This window comes from Lepidothrix coronata, unplaced genomic scaffold (genome assembly GCF_001604755.1).
Source record: "Lepidothrix coronata isolate B3197 unplaced genomic scaffold, Lepidothrix_coronata-1.0 Scaffold245, whole genome shotgun sequence".
NCBI lineage: Eukaryota > Metazoa > Chordata > Aves > Passeriformes > Pipridae > Lepidothrix > Lepidothrix coronata.
In genome coordinates, this window is record NW_016690425.1 from 593,423 (window position 1) to 609,926 (window position 16,504).

At 36.7% G+C, this 16,504-nt stretch overlaps 1 protein-coding gene across 4 annotated transcripts in view; it reads left to right on the forward strand.

Moving 5' to 3' along the window:
- The window catches only part of ZDHHC14 (zinc finger DHHC-type containing 14), a 100,570-nt gene that overhangs the window by 60,599 nt on the left and 23,467 nt on the right, over positions 1–16,504 (forward strand). For all 4 annotated transcript variants that reach the window (XM_017834908.1, XM_017834910.1, XM_017834912.1 and 1 more), the window contains exon 3: positions 6,103–6,261. In XM_017834908.1, coding sequence (XP_017690397.1) covers positions 6,103–6,261 — 159 coding nt within the window. The remainder of the gene's footprint in view (positions 1–6,102; positions 6,262–16,504) is intronic.

The window sequence follows — 16,504 nt, forward strand, 5'->3', positions numbered from 1 at the left end:
TTGATATCCAGAAGCACTGTGATATGACAAAAAGGGGAAATCCTTTTTGGGATGTGCTAGAAGAAGAGTCATTGCATGAACCAGAAGTGACATTCTGTGATACCTAGTGGTGATGAGGGGTCATTTCACTGTCTGGCTTTTGACACCCTGGGTGGAAACTCGAGAGGAAGGCAGCAAAACAGAAGTCTAGAAAACGGGACCTGTAAGAATATTTAATGCATACATGTGTTTGGCCTAAGAGAGAAGAGGAGCAAAAATCTTAAAATACTCTAGTTCGGTTGCCTTTTTTTTTTTTCCATATAACAGCAAAAGCGACTAGATTCACGAGGCTTATATAATGCAAAATCACTCAAGGTAATGTAGGGTTATTTGCTATAAAAGTGCTATAATTTCACTGAAATGCGGCATGGCCTTTTTTTTTTTCTTCTCTAAATGGAACATTAAACTTATTGATGCAGTATTTTTATTTTGGTTATAACTCTCATTGAAATTGGAAAGTCATTTTTTCCAGGGGAACCCCAGTGGTAATTGCATTATTTTCATGATGCTTCTGCAATAACACAAAATATACCGAGGGGGGCTGTTTCTTCTGTGGAAACATAAATAGTAGGAGCAGCCATATTTTGTAGCCTCTTTGCAATTATGATATGTATCTCTTGTAGTTACATTAGTGTGAAATCACCTGAAGTGGAAAAGTTCTAAATATGAAGGCCTAAAAGGATAACCAAATCCAGGAGAATGGGTTTCTCAGATGGGAAAGTGTCTGTCCAGTTGACATACACAAGTTTAACAATTCTTCCTCAAAATTGATCTTGTTTGCATTGAATAGGTGATAGAACAGAATCATAGAATCACAGAATCAACTGGGTTGGAAAAGACCTGAGATCATCACATCCAACCCTTGATCCAACACCGCTGTGGTTACTAGACCACAGCACTAAGTGCCACATCCAGTCTCATCTTAAAAACCTCCAGGGACGGTGAATCCCTGGGCAGCCCATTTCAATGTCTGATTACTCTCTGTAAAATATTTCTTCCTAATATCCAACTTAAATCTCCTCAGCAGAGCTTAAGACCATGCCCTCTTGTCCAAGCTGGTTGCTTGGGAGAAGAGACGGACGGCCACCTGGCTACAACCTCCTTTCAGGGAGTTCTAGAGAGTGATGAGGTCTCCTCTGAGCCTCCTCTTCTCCAGGCTAAACAACCCCAGCTCCCTCAGCCTGTCCTCATAGGACTTGTGCTCGAGTCCCTTCACCAGCCTTGTTGCTCTTCTCTGGACCTGCTCCAGCACCTCAATATCCTTCCTGAACTGAGGGGCCCAGAACTGGACACAGTACTCCAGGTGTGGCCTCACCAGGGCTGAGTACAGGGGAAGAATCACTTCCCTGGTCCTGGTGATGCAGATAAATGAAAAGATGATCATAGTAATTTATCCTTCCAGCCTTAAACTCTTTGGATTTTTCTTCAGGCTAACTGTCTTAATCTGTGTGTATCTTCCTCATTTATTCTGTGCAGCCAGCTCAAGCCAGATCACAGTTTCTTCTTGCTTGCTTTTGCATTTTCAAAAGCCCTGGTCACGTTGTAGCCTCCGAGGAGTGAACCAGCAGGCCGGGTAACCTCCCATAGCACTCCTCCAGCAGCCCCCCAGCACGGCCTTAATACCCTCGCTGTGGTAGCCCCTGGGTGCCCATTGGCCAGTTCACCAGTATCCAAGCAAAGTTCGCCTGGTACCAAGATGGGCCCTGAGTGTCCATTGACTGGTTCTCCGGTATCCAAGCAAGATCTGCCTGGCGTACCTTCTTTGGGAGAGTAAGTCCTTGCCGTGTTCTTGACTGTAACAACTTATCTTTTTTGCTGGTCCACCTGCCTCCAGCGGCTTGCTTAGGTACCTCCTGGAGCTTTTGCAAGCAGCTCAGCTCCTGCAGCAGCCTAGCTGTGTCATCAAGGCTTTTTAGCTCCATGCTCAAGGCAATGGTGAAGGAGACTCCATCTTTTAATCAGTCATTACACGAGCATACCTTTCCAATAAAGTTTTAGACTTCAAGAAGATCATGCAATTCTACTTTTAAGAAAATAATACATGATTTCAGAAAAACTTAAGGCAGCAAGTCTTAAGTCTTAAAGTCAAGACCAATATATGGTCGATATCTCTTGCTGGCTGTCAGATGAAGAGCTATCTTAAGAATGCAGTTAGCAGCTGGTGGTTTCAGTCTAAGCCAGGTTCCCAGTATTGTTTGTCCCTGAGATTACTGTCTGGAAACAAGAACATTTGATTAAAGTTCTCTCCCACCACCCCACCCTGAAATATATTAGACGATCCTCTTGTAGCCCACTGTTGTTAAGCATGTAGCTTAGATTTAAGTGGTTCAACACAGTGGAAGATATTTCTTAGAGGTCTGCATTTTTGTAGGGCTTTGTTTCGTTTGATGTTTTTTCTGTTGTTCTTCAGATGTTATAGGTTATGCATAAAGATTTTTTTCTTACATTGTCATTTTCTTGTCAGGAAGCATTACAATTATTTCAAGTTGCTGACTTTTTTTAGTAATCTTGTTTGAAGATTGAAATTGTGTCCTGTTAAAGTTGTCGGCAAACCTTGCATAATATGATTGTGAAGCTTGTATAGAGACAATGTGGGGAGTCCACCTAGGGGCTGTTTGTCTTAGGATCCTAAGAACATTGACCAAAAAATCCAACCCTTGATTGAGCAGGAGAATCCCAATGATATGTATAAAAACTTGCAGTGTCTGTGTTTCATCTAAACAGCACCTCTCATTTCTTTTCAGCATAATAAATCGAGAAGTCTAAGTGGAGTTTGTTGTCACATTAGAAGGTTGCTAGGCTGTGCTGTAACTCACTTAAATACTTATTTTCTTGGAGCAGTTCGGGTCTCTTGGTCCTGCAAAGACATGGATTATATGTTTGTGACTTTTGTAGTAGGGTAATAAAAATGCTGGAGCCCCATCTAGTGCATGAACAGTTAACCCTGCTAGAGAAGTTATAAAACATGTCAGAACAGAGAGGATAGAAGGCAATTCCATTAGTGGGCAAATTTTAGCCTTTTTGTAAAATAACTTGTATTACTACATCAATAATGGATTGGATGAGAAAAATGTAGTAGTGGTCAAACACAGGTTGTTGGGGGAAGGTGATTCCATAAAGGTTAATTTTATTGTACCTCAAAGGGACCACATATATTGAAAGATTTAACTGTGTTAGACCCCAAATACGAGCAGTCAAATTGAAGGCTAATTACAGTCCGAAAATTCACAGTGGGACCAGGACATGTTTAGCACATTTAGATTAGAAAAATCAGATTAAATCCAAACACATTTGACCTTGCTCAGTTGCTTGTTTCCAGGAAAAAATGCTAGTAAACAGCAAGACTGGGACTTTCAGGTTTGATTATGCAATTTAGGATTGCGAGTAAACTTCTGAGTCCATGGAAAGTCAGCAAGACTGTTTTCATTAATTTCATTTGCATCAACTTTCACCCTTGGATTTTGAGATTAATTTTCCTAAGAGAGCTAGGATTTGCTGTCTCTGTGAACTTCCCTGCAAATGTCTGGGAGGAAATCGTCTTAGAAAACTAGCATTGTAAATATAATGGGCTGGACAGTAGTCTCCCTTCTCCACCAGAGAAGACAGAAGTTGCCTTTGAGATTCTGCCAGAGCCCATTTAAAACAAATGCAGTGCACTTTTTGAAGTTCATGAAAGGGAAGGGAAATACTGGATTTAGTCAATATTCATTTTATAACATAAATGTTTCTTTAGGAAAAAGAACATTTTTCTTCTAAACAATTCCCCTTGACTGGTTTCAGTACTTTTCTTTCAATGATTATGTACATACTCAGGAATAATAAGATTTTTTAAAATAAGAAAATCTGAAATATTACTGTTATTTTAGGAAATCTAATGCATCAAAATTTCTAGCAGTATAGAAAGCTACACCTAGATGAAATTCAGGCTTTATAAGTATTTTTTTTATAATTATGCACCTAAATTTGGGTATGAGTATCAAATGGAAACCTTCAGTTTATTAATGAATATGGTATGCATGCATGTGTTAAATGCTTTATTCAATAAAAAACTAACTAGGGCAAATGACCTGTGTTTTTGCTCACAGTTTAAGTCTTACTTTGACCAAACTATGGTAAGAAATGGGCATAACAGTGTGTTTTGTGGACCAAGGATTTCTAGAAAGACTAAGAATATTACCAGCCTGCTGGTTATAATGTTACTGGAAGTTTTTTTTAATGTAATGTGAATTATAAGACATTCTTCCCAGTACTGTGGATTTAGGAGTCATCCTTGTCTCTGTAAAACTTTAAATAGTATAAGCACAGTTGTGCTGTGCCTTCCAAAGAACATGTTTTCAGCTTACACACTGATATACACTGGTATACAGCTTGTAATGCAATACTTATTGAATCAAAAATACTGTGTCAAGTAGTATTGGCCTTGAGGTCAAAATCAGTGTCATTGATAGTTATGGGAACCACACAGTAGTCCATGGTTCCATATGCAGATCATAGGACCTGGCCAAGCATCACAAGGGCGTGGTTTAGATCCAACCCAAGCCAATGTCTCTACCTCACTGAGCTCTAGGAGGCTGCTTCTAAGCTACTGTTTCTTCAGTATTCACCACTTCATTCTCATAACGGATGTTTAGGAGCTTCACACCCAGATTCCATCACTCTCAGCTATTGCTCCCTTCATTCCTTTCATCCTCTTCTCTAACAGAGCTTTCTGAAATCTGTTTCATTGGTCAGGTTTACAGTGGTGTCCCACGAGGACTTTTACTGATGCATATTTGTGAAGTGGGTGAGCACATTGCAGACGAGAACTTCTTAAGTGAGGTTTGCTGCCAAATCAGGCACTTTGTATAATTACACCTTTGTTAGCTGTGCTGTTGCTAGTTTGAATATCTTGCTAGGTGAGGAGGCTTTCTTATTGCCCTCTTGGAAAATACGTAGTTTGTAGACTGTGTAATTCACAGAAACTGTAATTGTGGATGATATTTCTAACGATTTGAGCTCAAATACAGCTCATAGATCTTTTAGTAAGAAGCCCCACATGAAAGAGAGTGGGACAACTTAAGACACAGTTGTGCAAGTGACTGTGACTTTGAAATGTATTTTCATCATATATTGGGAAGTACTTTATTTTACTTTCCTATTATCTTAGCTGTTCTACCTGTCCAAGAGTAATAATTTAGGGAGTTTTCACTTCTGTAGTTTGATTTGATTGTGATTACACAAGAACAGTTAAACCTAGAAAAAGGTGCCACTTTTAGATGTTCAACTTTGAGTAAAGTTCAGCTTGGGCAAAATTGAATTTTAGTGACTTAGCCTGATCGGTACTTTAGTTGGTGGAAAACTTACTGCTAATGTCCTAAAATAAAACAAAATGAAGTTAAGAAACCAAAGCCAAAATTCCACCACTTGTATCAAATGAGGTAGTTAGAAACTGGTTTTATGCAACAAACAAACTTCGGAGTGTGTAGAAGTAACACTGGGAGTTGCATTTTCAAACTTCTAAACAGCAAGAGCTGAAAAATACTATTGTGAATGTGCCCCATTGTATCATAGCATTCAAGGGATCTCAACATATGCTAGGTTCTGACAGAGCTGTTGTTGCTTAAGTAAATGTACAGGTTCTATATTTGGTTGTAGAATTTCTGCAGCACTTCTAGAGAGACTTTTTGTTATTACTGGAATTCTAAAAATATTGAGGAAGATCCTAAGGAAAGCTTGTCCAAGTTTTACTATCCTACACCAGTATTCATAGTTGTCTTTAATGTATTATCTATGAACTATTAGGGGATGTGAGAGTTGTAACAGTTTAGGGATCAAGGTCATTGTCAGCATTTGAGAATTGGGCTTGGATGGTTTCTTTAATTCAAATTGATTGGCTATGTATGCTATTTTTAATGAAATATCTCTTTGTTACATGTTATTTTAGGAGAGTTAGGAGAGCAAAAATTTATTTTAAGTGTGTTAATATAAATTTGAGGCTTGCTATAGATTGCCATCAGGGACAGTCATACATCAGCATACATCATAGCTTGTGAAAAATTTAATGTGTTGTATTTCCATGTTTAGATATAGCAAATGGCTCCAGTTCAGGAGGATATCGCCCCCCTCCCAGAACAAAAGAAGTGATCATCAATGGACAGACAGTGAAACTAAAATATTGTTTTACTTGCAAGATTTTCCGCCCACCTCGTGCCTCACATTGCAGCCTTTGTGATAACTGCGTAGGTGAGTAAAAAAAAAGATATGGCATATGTTCAATTTGGTAGTATTTGGTATTGTTATGAATACTTTACTTAGGAGAGAGAAAAGAATCAGAGTTAGTGACAAGATTACTCATGAGGTGACTTGCTGTGTTCATCCTTCTTTTCTGCAACCTCTGTTAAATATTAAGAATTTTAGTGGAGGCAGGAAAGGAGGTTTGGCCTAACAGATGTTGCTAATGTAAGAAAGAAAAATATCTTCTGATGCATACACATCCTAACCTTCTCTGTAAGGCAGAGAACACACCCAACTCAAATAGGGCTGCACACAATGTGCAATGACCTTTCCGATGCAGAGAATCAACCTTTATGGAAGTCTCAGAATTGTTTCCTTCCACATATTAAATTGTAGGCAAGGAGCTGCTTCCCCAGTTCATTAGAAACTGATTATAACACATAGTTCAAACTGTTAGGGCTTGGACTGTGACCAAAATACACACTGTAGGTGATTCTCACCTTTGAGCAGTTTTATGATTAGAAATTTTCAAGTCAGAATCCATAAGAAATTATGGGCAAACATGGTATTTTCAGAGTAAGTACATGTGGTCAGGACCTAAGCATATTTTATAAAGATAGGGTTGGGGTTTGTTTCTTTCTGAACATCTTGTCCTTTTTCATGAGTATTTTCTATGGAGGGCAGACAAGGTGATTAAGATATGCTTGGATTTAAAAGCAAACTAAAAATCCCCTACCAATCAAATCTGAGTGGTTTCCAGTTAATTAGATCACATTTGGAGTTTAGTGCGGTTGATTAGCACACTGTTGAGCCTGGATCTTAAGCATTCAAGAAAATAATGTAGAAAGATGTCTCCAGCTGAGAAATGTAATTGCAGCATTCAGTAGTGATATTTTTAGATATAAAGCAGTCATTGGAAGAACTGGAGTTTCATGTTTAGATGACATTCATTTAGGGAGTACACTTGCATCACAGTGAAAAGTTTATTAGCCTTTTGGCCCTATGGAATTGGTGGGTATCTCTAGATGGTTCTTCCAGTAAATAAATTTTTCTGATGTGTTAGAATTTTGTAAGTGTTGCAAAAGCTGTTGAGCAAGTAGGAATGTTTATGAATTGCAGTTGACATATTTTTCAGAAAAATATTTTAGCAAATGTGTAACCTGATCATTACAGTGTTATGATATTACTCAGCAAACCTGATAATGTGGAAATACAGTTGTTGACCAATGCAGTAAATAAAGTTAAAAGGCTGTTGTTGTCTTTACCAAGACAGCATAAATAAGAGCAACCCCTCCACACATATCCTGAAGCTTATTTTAAAATAATGTTTTGGATTTTTAATACACTGTATGAAGGATTTTTCTATAGGTTATTCTGTACCGTTTTCATACTACATTTGGAAAACCTATTCTGTGAAATATCACAGTCTTCTGATTATGTCTGTAGTGAAACAACAGATGTGAGTTATTATGAATGTCTATCAGAAAAGAATCTGAGCAAATGATTCATACAAGTGAGATATCTTTTCTGCCTATAAAATAGATATGATCATTGTAATTTGCTCTTGCACATTTTTTAATTTGGAGTTTATTTGTTTTAAAATAATTGCATCCATTAATTGGAATGAATTTGCTGTGTTTTTTTTCCTCAGTGTTTATAATGAGAATTACAAAAAACAGTGACTTTTTCAGAGTACACTGTATAGTAGTTTTGTTTCTTGATTAGGTACATCTGTTTTTCATATAAGTATGCAGATATATTGAATGCAAAAAGTGAAATCTACAAATACCTGCAACGAGTTTTCTGTGAAAAATAGGTATCAAGAAAATTGGATGGCTTACATACTTGTGGAAATCTAACAGTGTAAGAGCATACACTTAATCAGAATGTGTTATGCAGTTTACCACAACCTTTTAGTTAGGATTGTCTGTATGGTGATGCTTTTATTTCATTTTGGTTTGTGAATAAATCTTGTAATAGCAATGAACGTTCTTGCGCCACTGTCACTTGCTAGGTTTTTACTGATGTAAGTAAACCAATGCACAGGTAGTCCTGCTTCACACACATATGGATATTTAAGTAAGTTATGCTACTTAGGCATAACATCTGATATTTAAGTAACATCTGATATTTAAGCAGCCCACTACCAAAATGGCCATGTGTTCCTTTTTAACCACATAGATTCCAAAGATTTTGCTGCATAGTTACAAACCAGCTACAGAGACTATGTGGTGCAGGAATAGAGCCTGTCTTCAAACCAGCACTCACTGCTCAGAAAAAACCAGTATGCTACTCTTACCTAAACACTTGACAAATGAATGCAGTGTGAAAGAGAGGTTCTTTCATCCTGTGTTTTCTATTAATGCTTTTCATTCTCTAAGGAATCTATTGCAGCATTTTAAATATGTAAGTACATACAAAAACTTATTCTTTGGGGTTTTCCCTCTTTGGAATTAATCCTAACTTTCTAGTTGTTTAGTAAGCATTTGTAACGATCTTTTGCACTGATCTTTTTATAAATGTCTATGTGGTATTTGTAGATAAAAATAGCAAGAAATAGCTTTAAAATAATAATAATAAAGAGTTAATTAGAGTTCTACCCATGGTAATACTCCAAACTCCTTTAGGTCTACAACATTTTCCTAGTAGTATCCAAAAAAGCACATATTTTCATACAAATTTCATAGTTTTTTGCATTTATGTAATGCCTTCGAAAATTTGGTTGAATAAGTGTTCCCTGAAGCAAATATCTTGGGTGTATTCCTGATTTGCTTTTTTTACTACCTCTGTGAATGTCAGTTGGAAGTTAGCCTCTCAAGGGTTTTGTGTACCATTATGTTGCTTAAGAATTATAAATGGATTAAAAATAATGGATGTCCAAACACAAGAAATAAAGACTTTTAAGATAAATAATGAGAGCAGACATAAATTTTGAGCCCAAGCTAGTTATTGCCAGGTTTTGACAAGAAGTTGCTTTGTAATGCTAGTAAAGCCAGTGGTTGGGCTTGCTTCTCAAATTAACAAATGGCTTCTTTTTAATTTATATTTGGTAATTTCAATGTCAACTGTGTATTATCCTGGTTTTGCTTGGGTTTAATAAATAATTTTTGTCTTGTTTAATTTGATTTCTATAATAAAAGCTGAAGAAGCAGGTGACTATATCCAAACAATTTACTTAAATATAGTACCTAATGACTAATGAGCAACAGTGAATAATGATTAGCAAGCAGTAAATCAACTTAAGTGTTCTGATCTAAATGTCTAAAGTCTTGCTTGTCTTCACAATGACACAGTTCTTCTTTTCAAGTGAAGTAACTGTTTTTAGACTTAAGACAAAAATACAGTAAGGTGGAAGAAGAGATTCACCATTTATATTAGACTAACACAATATGACCTTTTTATTAATTTCAAAATCTGTGTATCATAGATTTGTGTGGAACTGATGGATAAAGATGATTTTCTCTGGTTTCACTGTGTTTCTTTCAACACCTTTTTTTTTTTTTTTGCATAGAGGATTCAAAGCTCAGATTTTTGAAATTTGGCGTCACGACTTTGAAACATTTAGTTTGATTTTTCAGAGATCACTGATGAACATGAAAACGGCATACTAACTTAGACCAAAATTTTGGTTCGTGTAGTAGCCCCTTTCCCACCTTGGCAGAGTGGATCCCTGGGGAAGAAAAGGAGAAGAGGGTGAGCACGTGGGAACGCTTCCTGTGAATATTCTCACACTCAGAAATCTTCATCTTCAAGAAGTGTAGGCCTTCTTGAACCCTGAGTGGTTATTCTTTTTTTCAATAGCTCTTGATAGATCCTAGTGGCCTCTATACCTAATATAAGTTTCTTGAGAGGGTAATCTAGCATGCCAGTAGTGCCGAAGGCACACACCATACTGGCATTTTTTCTTGATGTTTCTGTTTCCTGTAGGAGACAGGATTCCTCTAACTCGTAAGTAAAATTGCTTTTATACAGATCCTAAACATGACACCAACTGTCAAGATTTTGACAGAAAATATGCTGTATTAGAAGCCCATAGACACCTCCTTTCCGGTTAAATGATTGCTTCTGTAAAGCACTTCTGCCAGGCAATTGTAGGCATTGTCTTCTGGTTTCAGTCTTGACTGGACTCCATTAATTTATTGTTTTGAAAATTCAATGTGTTATGTACTTAGCAGTATGCCAAACAGCAGAATTTGGATAAAATAATTGTTTTTAAAAGTTATTTCCCAGATTAGGCACCAGTGTTGTAAACTTGTTTTTAAAATGAGGAAATAATTACTAAAACACACAAAACATATGACACATACAATGTAAGACAAAGAGTGAGAATTACCAATTTGTTCTGAGGAGAAGCTTTTCCTTGTAGTTACTCTGGATACCACCATCTTCCTGCCTGAAGAACATAAATTACTTCAAAAGCGAGCTGAGAGATGGCATTGTAAGAGTTTGGCTTTTATAACAGAAATGTGTCTAAAAGTAATTTTCCCAGGACTTTTTGGTTCTTTATAATCAATGTGTGTTTACTTGATGTTGGGACTTTGGTTTGCTTGGTTTAAGTTCCATTCTGTAGCACTCTTCCTTCATTAATTTATTATTTCCCTTTTTGCCTTCAATTCCTTTTCATGACCTTTGCTTATTTCTTTCCTTACATTTCCTGCAATGAATAGACTACAATTTTCATTTCATTTTGAACCTCCTAAACCTTAGCTCTGGGTGTCTTGAAATGACTCTTTAGCTGAACAGTTAAAAGTACAAAGTTGACTACTATGCCCTTTTTTTTTTCTTTTTTCTTTCTTTTCTTTCCATGTGTATTTTTCCCAGTTTTTACATGTGACAAATGGCTTTGGCTCTTTTTGTTTGTTCTACCTTTTTGGGCCACCCAAGAAGCTGTCAAATGGCGTACACACCAGTATTTACAAAAGCGATATATTATTTATGATTGTGCCATCTATATAATTAGATGTACTTTAGAAATTAAGAAAGCATGGCATGTGTGTCAAAGAGCTTTTAAGTCTTAAGCCAAAACACTGCAAAATATGTCAGAAAGTCTCTTTCAAAAAGAAAATAGTATTATAAATTACTTCAGAGAGAGGTTGTGACTTCTGCATCGGTCTGCATATAATAAAGTACAGAGATGATCATAATATCTAACTGCATAAATGATGTTGTAAACCTCAGATGTCAGAGTAAAAAAAAAAAATCAGGAACCCAAGAAAATAAACAAATATTTAGATTTGGTGCAATAACAATTTGCAAGATGGTTAAACTCAAATTCAGATAAAAGACAGCAACAGAGTTGGGTAAAAAATTTTGCTTTCCTGTAAAAAAGAGGAACAAATCTTTAGACTTTGTGGATGCTATTATTTGGTAAGGATAGTATGCTTCCTCTAGGGACAAGTTTGGGGTTTTAAAATCTGTTCCTCCACAATTGGGCGTGTGTCCGGCACTCATCTGGTTCCCAAAGTGCGAAGGTGTTGTATTGACAAGGATTGGTATCTAAGGAGAGATTGCGAAGCAGCGAGGTCCATCACTGCCCTCTTTGTACCTGTCAAAGAGTAGACATTCTAAACTGCTGCTGCTGCATTTGAAAATGTCACCATTAATGTGCATGCAGTCAAAGGATTTTTTTAGTTAGTCAACATTTATTATTGGAGGACGAAGTGATCTATGTGACAATATGGTTTAATTACCAAGAGCTATCCTAGGGCAATGGCTGGATGTTTTCCTAATAAATCAATTGCTATTTTTGTTTTTAAAATTAGGCATGTTTGTTTTCTTTTTGTGAATGGCATTAGTCTGCCACTGTTGAAGTTGATTAGCACATAAAAAGTTGACATTGCAACTTAACTTTCTAAAACCACCCCTACCCCCCAAATAACTTAGCTATCTGGGACAGTTTAAACAATCATGAGAGTGAAATATCTGTTAAGTGGCTCTTGTGTTTGTGTTTCTGTTTGACTTTTAGTTGTAGATATCTATGCACATTATTAGTTTATTTCATTAACAGAGACCATCCTTCCAAGTGTTACATTGCTGTTTCAGTTGGCATCACCTTGTATACATTAGTGTCCAGAATGTAATTTGGAGTAAACTTTTGGGGAGTATTTCCCAAATGTGAGCTTAAGGCTGGAAGGCTCTCTCTGTTCTTTTTGGTTTTCATGGGGTGTTTTGATTTGGAATCTGAGTACAAAAGTACTGAAGCTTGGTGATTTAAAGGATCCATTGTGCATTGTCCATAACAGATGTTCTAAAATAACATCAACATGCATATAAATGTAACTTGCAATTGGTCTTTTGTTATTTTCATATAAATTTCTACTGAGATTTCATTCCACAAAAGTAACAGGAGAGGTATTGACAGAGGACTGTCAAACAGATGAATGGTGTGTAAGTTAAATTGATCCAAGTATTTGATTACTGTTGCTAATTGGTGGCAAATATCATCAGTGTGGTTTTTAAATATGATTAAATAAATAATTTTCTTAGGAGTTTTAGTCAGTGGAACTGAACATCTGGACTAAGGATAGTTTTTATGAATATGCTATGAATACTGGATACAAATTTTTTTATAATGTCAAATTATCAGACATTTTAAACTGACTGTAAAGGTCTTAGTGCAGTGATTATATTTGCTTTTGTGCACATGTCGCTCTCAGCAGTTGGGATTTGACTGCTGTGTCTTTGAGGAAAAAAATAACTCTTATATTAAAAAACTATTTTTTAAATGGACTTCTAAAAACCACATTTGTTTTCCTAAACATTTCAAGAGCAATCACATTCTGAAGGCACTGTTTTTCATACAAAATGTCAAGTCAAGAAGCCTCAATAGATGTGGTCACATCATGATGTCACAGTCCTTCAACAAGCTGTAATTGTCATCATTATAAATACCTGCAGATGTGTCAGTATCTCTACATAATTGCTCAGTGTGAATCCATGACAATGGACATTGTAGTCCTGTGTTGTACTGCTGCTTAGTATCACAAGTAATTTTGAGTAATCCTGGCCCAGGATTGGGCTGAATGGTTGATCTGTAGTGTGATTTTTTTGACTGACACAAGATTTAAATAGTAGGCTGTTGACTCTCTCCTGTCCTGGGATGCATGTCTGCATGTGTTAAATAAGGATGGTAACTTTCAGTGAATGCCTTAGGTTTGTGCCTTTGCCTCACAGCACTTTACTTGACTGGCAGGGAAGAATTATCAAGTGAATTCTAACTTGCGCTCATTGGAATCTCTGAGTAATGTGACCTAGATATTTTTGCACCTGTCGACTTCTTGTCTTTGAGACCTGCCTTCACATTAAGCTTTAGAAAAATGTATGCTGGTGTGTAATGATCCTGTTGAGCAAAAGAAGAAGGAAGCAGTTCATAAATACTGCAATCTGAAGGGCCAAGCTGGCCTAAGAATGTTCCCCGTAAAAATGCTTTTGTGTTCCTTTTAAATTATAAAGCTTTTATTAAATATTTTGAAAGAGGAAGGAAAGCATTGGGGTCATTTTTTACATGGTTTCTTGGAGTGTAGTGATTGAAAAATGGAAGCAGAACACGTAAGGGTTTAAGAGTCTGGGCTTTAAGGATTTTAAGAGGCTGTGCTGTGGAAAGTAGAGATTGGACTCCTTGGTTCTGAGCAGCAAGGAACATGCTTTGGTGTGGCTTCTGAAGGAAACACTCCATCTATAAGGCCATTGCTTATTAAAATGGCAAATGTTCTCTTTTTTATTTTAAATCTGAGATATCCAGCAGTTAATGTTTCTCAAGCAAGTTTTCAAATGTAAACGTTTCAGGAAAGGTAAAAAATGAGAAGTGTCCCAAGTATGAGGTAAGGTGTTCTTCTGTGATCCAGTTAGCATAGATTATTAGGTGAGTGTTAATGAGACCACTTAAGTGAGTGTTAATGATACCACTGAGTCATGGTGACAGCTTGTGGTTTCCAAAGGGATCTGAACATCATCCTACTTGTGTGATTCTCTCCTTTGTGCCTGTTCTCACAGCCTTGCTAACACACCGCCATTGCTAAGTCAGTTTTTCCCACTGGGCAATGAACAAAATAACTCCCTTATTTCTTTCCTGCCAATTCAGGGAGGTGATGTGATTCATCATGAGCTTTCACAATGAAAAAAGGAGGTGGGATAAAGTGGCAGGAAATGCAGTGTGTGACCATCTCTTTCACTGCTACTAAGCTTTTAGATTGGCTCAGTTATCTTGTGAAGCCTCATCTTTTCAATTTGGTTATGGTGATGCTGGCTATCCTCACAAGTTATTATCTAAATTCGAAGTTACTGATCACTTGGGAAAGACTAGTGAAATAAAGTCATAATTACAGGTTTACTGACAGTTCTTGAGGTTTCTTATTTCTTTGGTTTTCTGTGATTTTTACAGCAGTGTTTTTAGTCTCCATTTGATCATCTCCTCTTTCCATTGATGCTTCACCTTGTAAACTGTTCACACATTTTCTCAGTCTGTTTTGCATGCTTCAGCTTTTGTTCTCAGATCCTAAAAAATTAATCTCCAAGATTTCTCCTGCAGTTGTGATAAGTGTTAACATGTACTAAGGTTGGTGTTACAGTTGCACTGAAATAACACTTAGCTGTTTCTGAAAGTGTCATTTCATTCCTTCGCTGACAGTGTGTTCTTACTTCTTCACTTGGCATGGCTTTGGTGTTTGATACTGTGATGAGCTGGTCTGAGGAGACAGGCAATAGAAAATCACGGTTTTAAGTTCTTCTGGCTCTGTCAACCAGCTCCCCACAGGGTAAAATGAACACCAGGCTTGACCTAAGAATAAGAAACCATAAAGACACAGGCAAAAGTTTGTTCACAGGACTGCTGAAAGAGTAGAAGCTGGACCATCTGTTTTAGCAGCAGTTGTTGATTAGGTAGATATAGCTGCAACATCACACCACATTGTTAAGGCAAATATATTGCTGCTTTTGCTTAAAATTGAATGCATGAGGATGATCTGTCATAACTTTTCTATCCATGAGATTCTTCCACAGAAAAACTTTTCAGCCCTTTCAGCTTTCTTCCTCCCTCATTAAGAGTTCTAATATACTTTCATTGGCAAGTGTTTGTATTACCAATGTTTTCATTCTCTTAATTTCTCTCAAATATTTTTACGTTAACCTTGTCACAAATGTATGATCAAATACAGCAGTACGTTAACTATAGCCTAAATATTTAAAACAGAACTGCAGTCATCACCTCTAAACAGTCTGTTATTCTTCAATAAGAGGTTGCATTTCTATTTTCTCTGCATTTTAAGTTTGCAAGGGCTGGAATTCCAGTTTGTCTCAGCATCAGTAGTTTTCATTTCTCTGTAAAGTTAAATCGTAATTTTGCTACCAAGTTTGCCCAAGCCAAGTAGAAATATCAGACAGAGCTTCCTTTACCAAATAATTGGTTGTTCAGTTAGTAGGCATCTGGAGGGACCAAGGGTGAACCTTAAGACACTGTGTTATGTCTTCATTAGTACTTATTAAGTTGTGTCTGTTTTTAAGGGAAAAAAAGCAGCTCCGGATTTAATAGCTTTTATATTTCTTAAACGTGAGAAGTTTCTGCTTAGCATTTGTCTGTTCATTTTGACATGGTTGGCAGTCTCCTCCTGCATTAATAACTAAGCAGAGCAGCTTGCGAGCTGTTACCATTAAATTGCATTTACGTATTTGTGCTCTTCTGAGTAGAATGTTTTACTTTTTAATATGCTGTTCTGTGGCATGTGTCATATGCCTTTCTATTTTATGACTGAGAAAAATGAGGCCCAGTTTATTTATCATAACATTCATGCAAACCCTTTAATACATACCTTTTTTCATTAGGATCGATTCCAGTTAAACACTGAGGCAGTTTTTCTTATCCAGCCTTTTCTGTCCATTTCTCCTTTATAGACATATTAGGTAGTTACTTAGCTTCACAATGGTTGGAAAGGTATTTATTAAAAAAAGAGTTCACCAGGAAAGTTTGAAGATGAAAATTGGAGAGGAGTGACAAGTAGGTTAAAAATACCAAGTCAGTCTTTAGTAAGGAATGTGTATGTGTGTGTGTGTGTGTGTGTGTGGATGTGTGTTTACACATAGAGGGGTTGTGTGTATGTGTGTGTTTGTATTTTTGTCTGCATTTATCTGAGTATCAAATATATGTCTACATATTTCTAAGTATTGTTTCATGGCTAGAAACAGCTTTAAGTCAGTATAATTTGCTGTTTCCTACTGTGTCAGCATAGAATAGAATGATTCCATATGTACAGAATTTGTC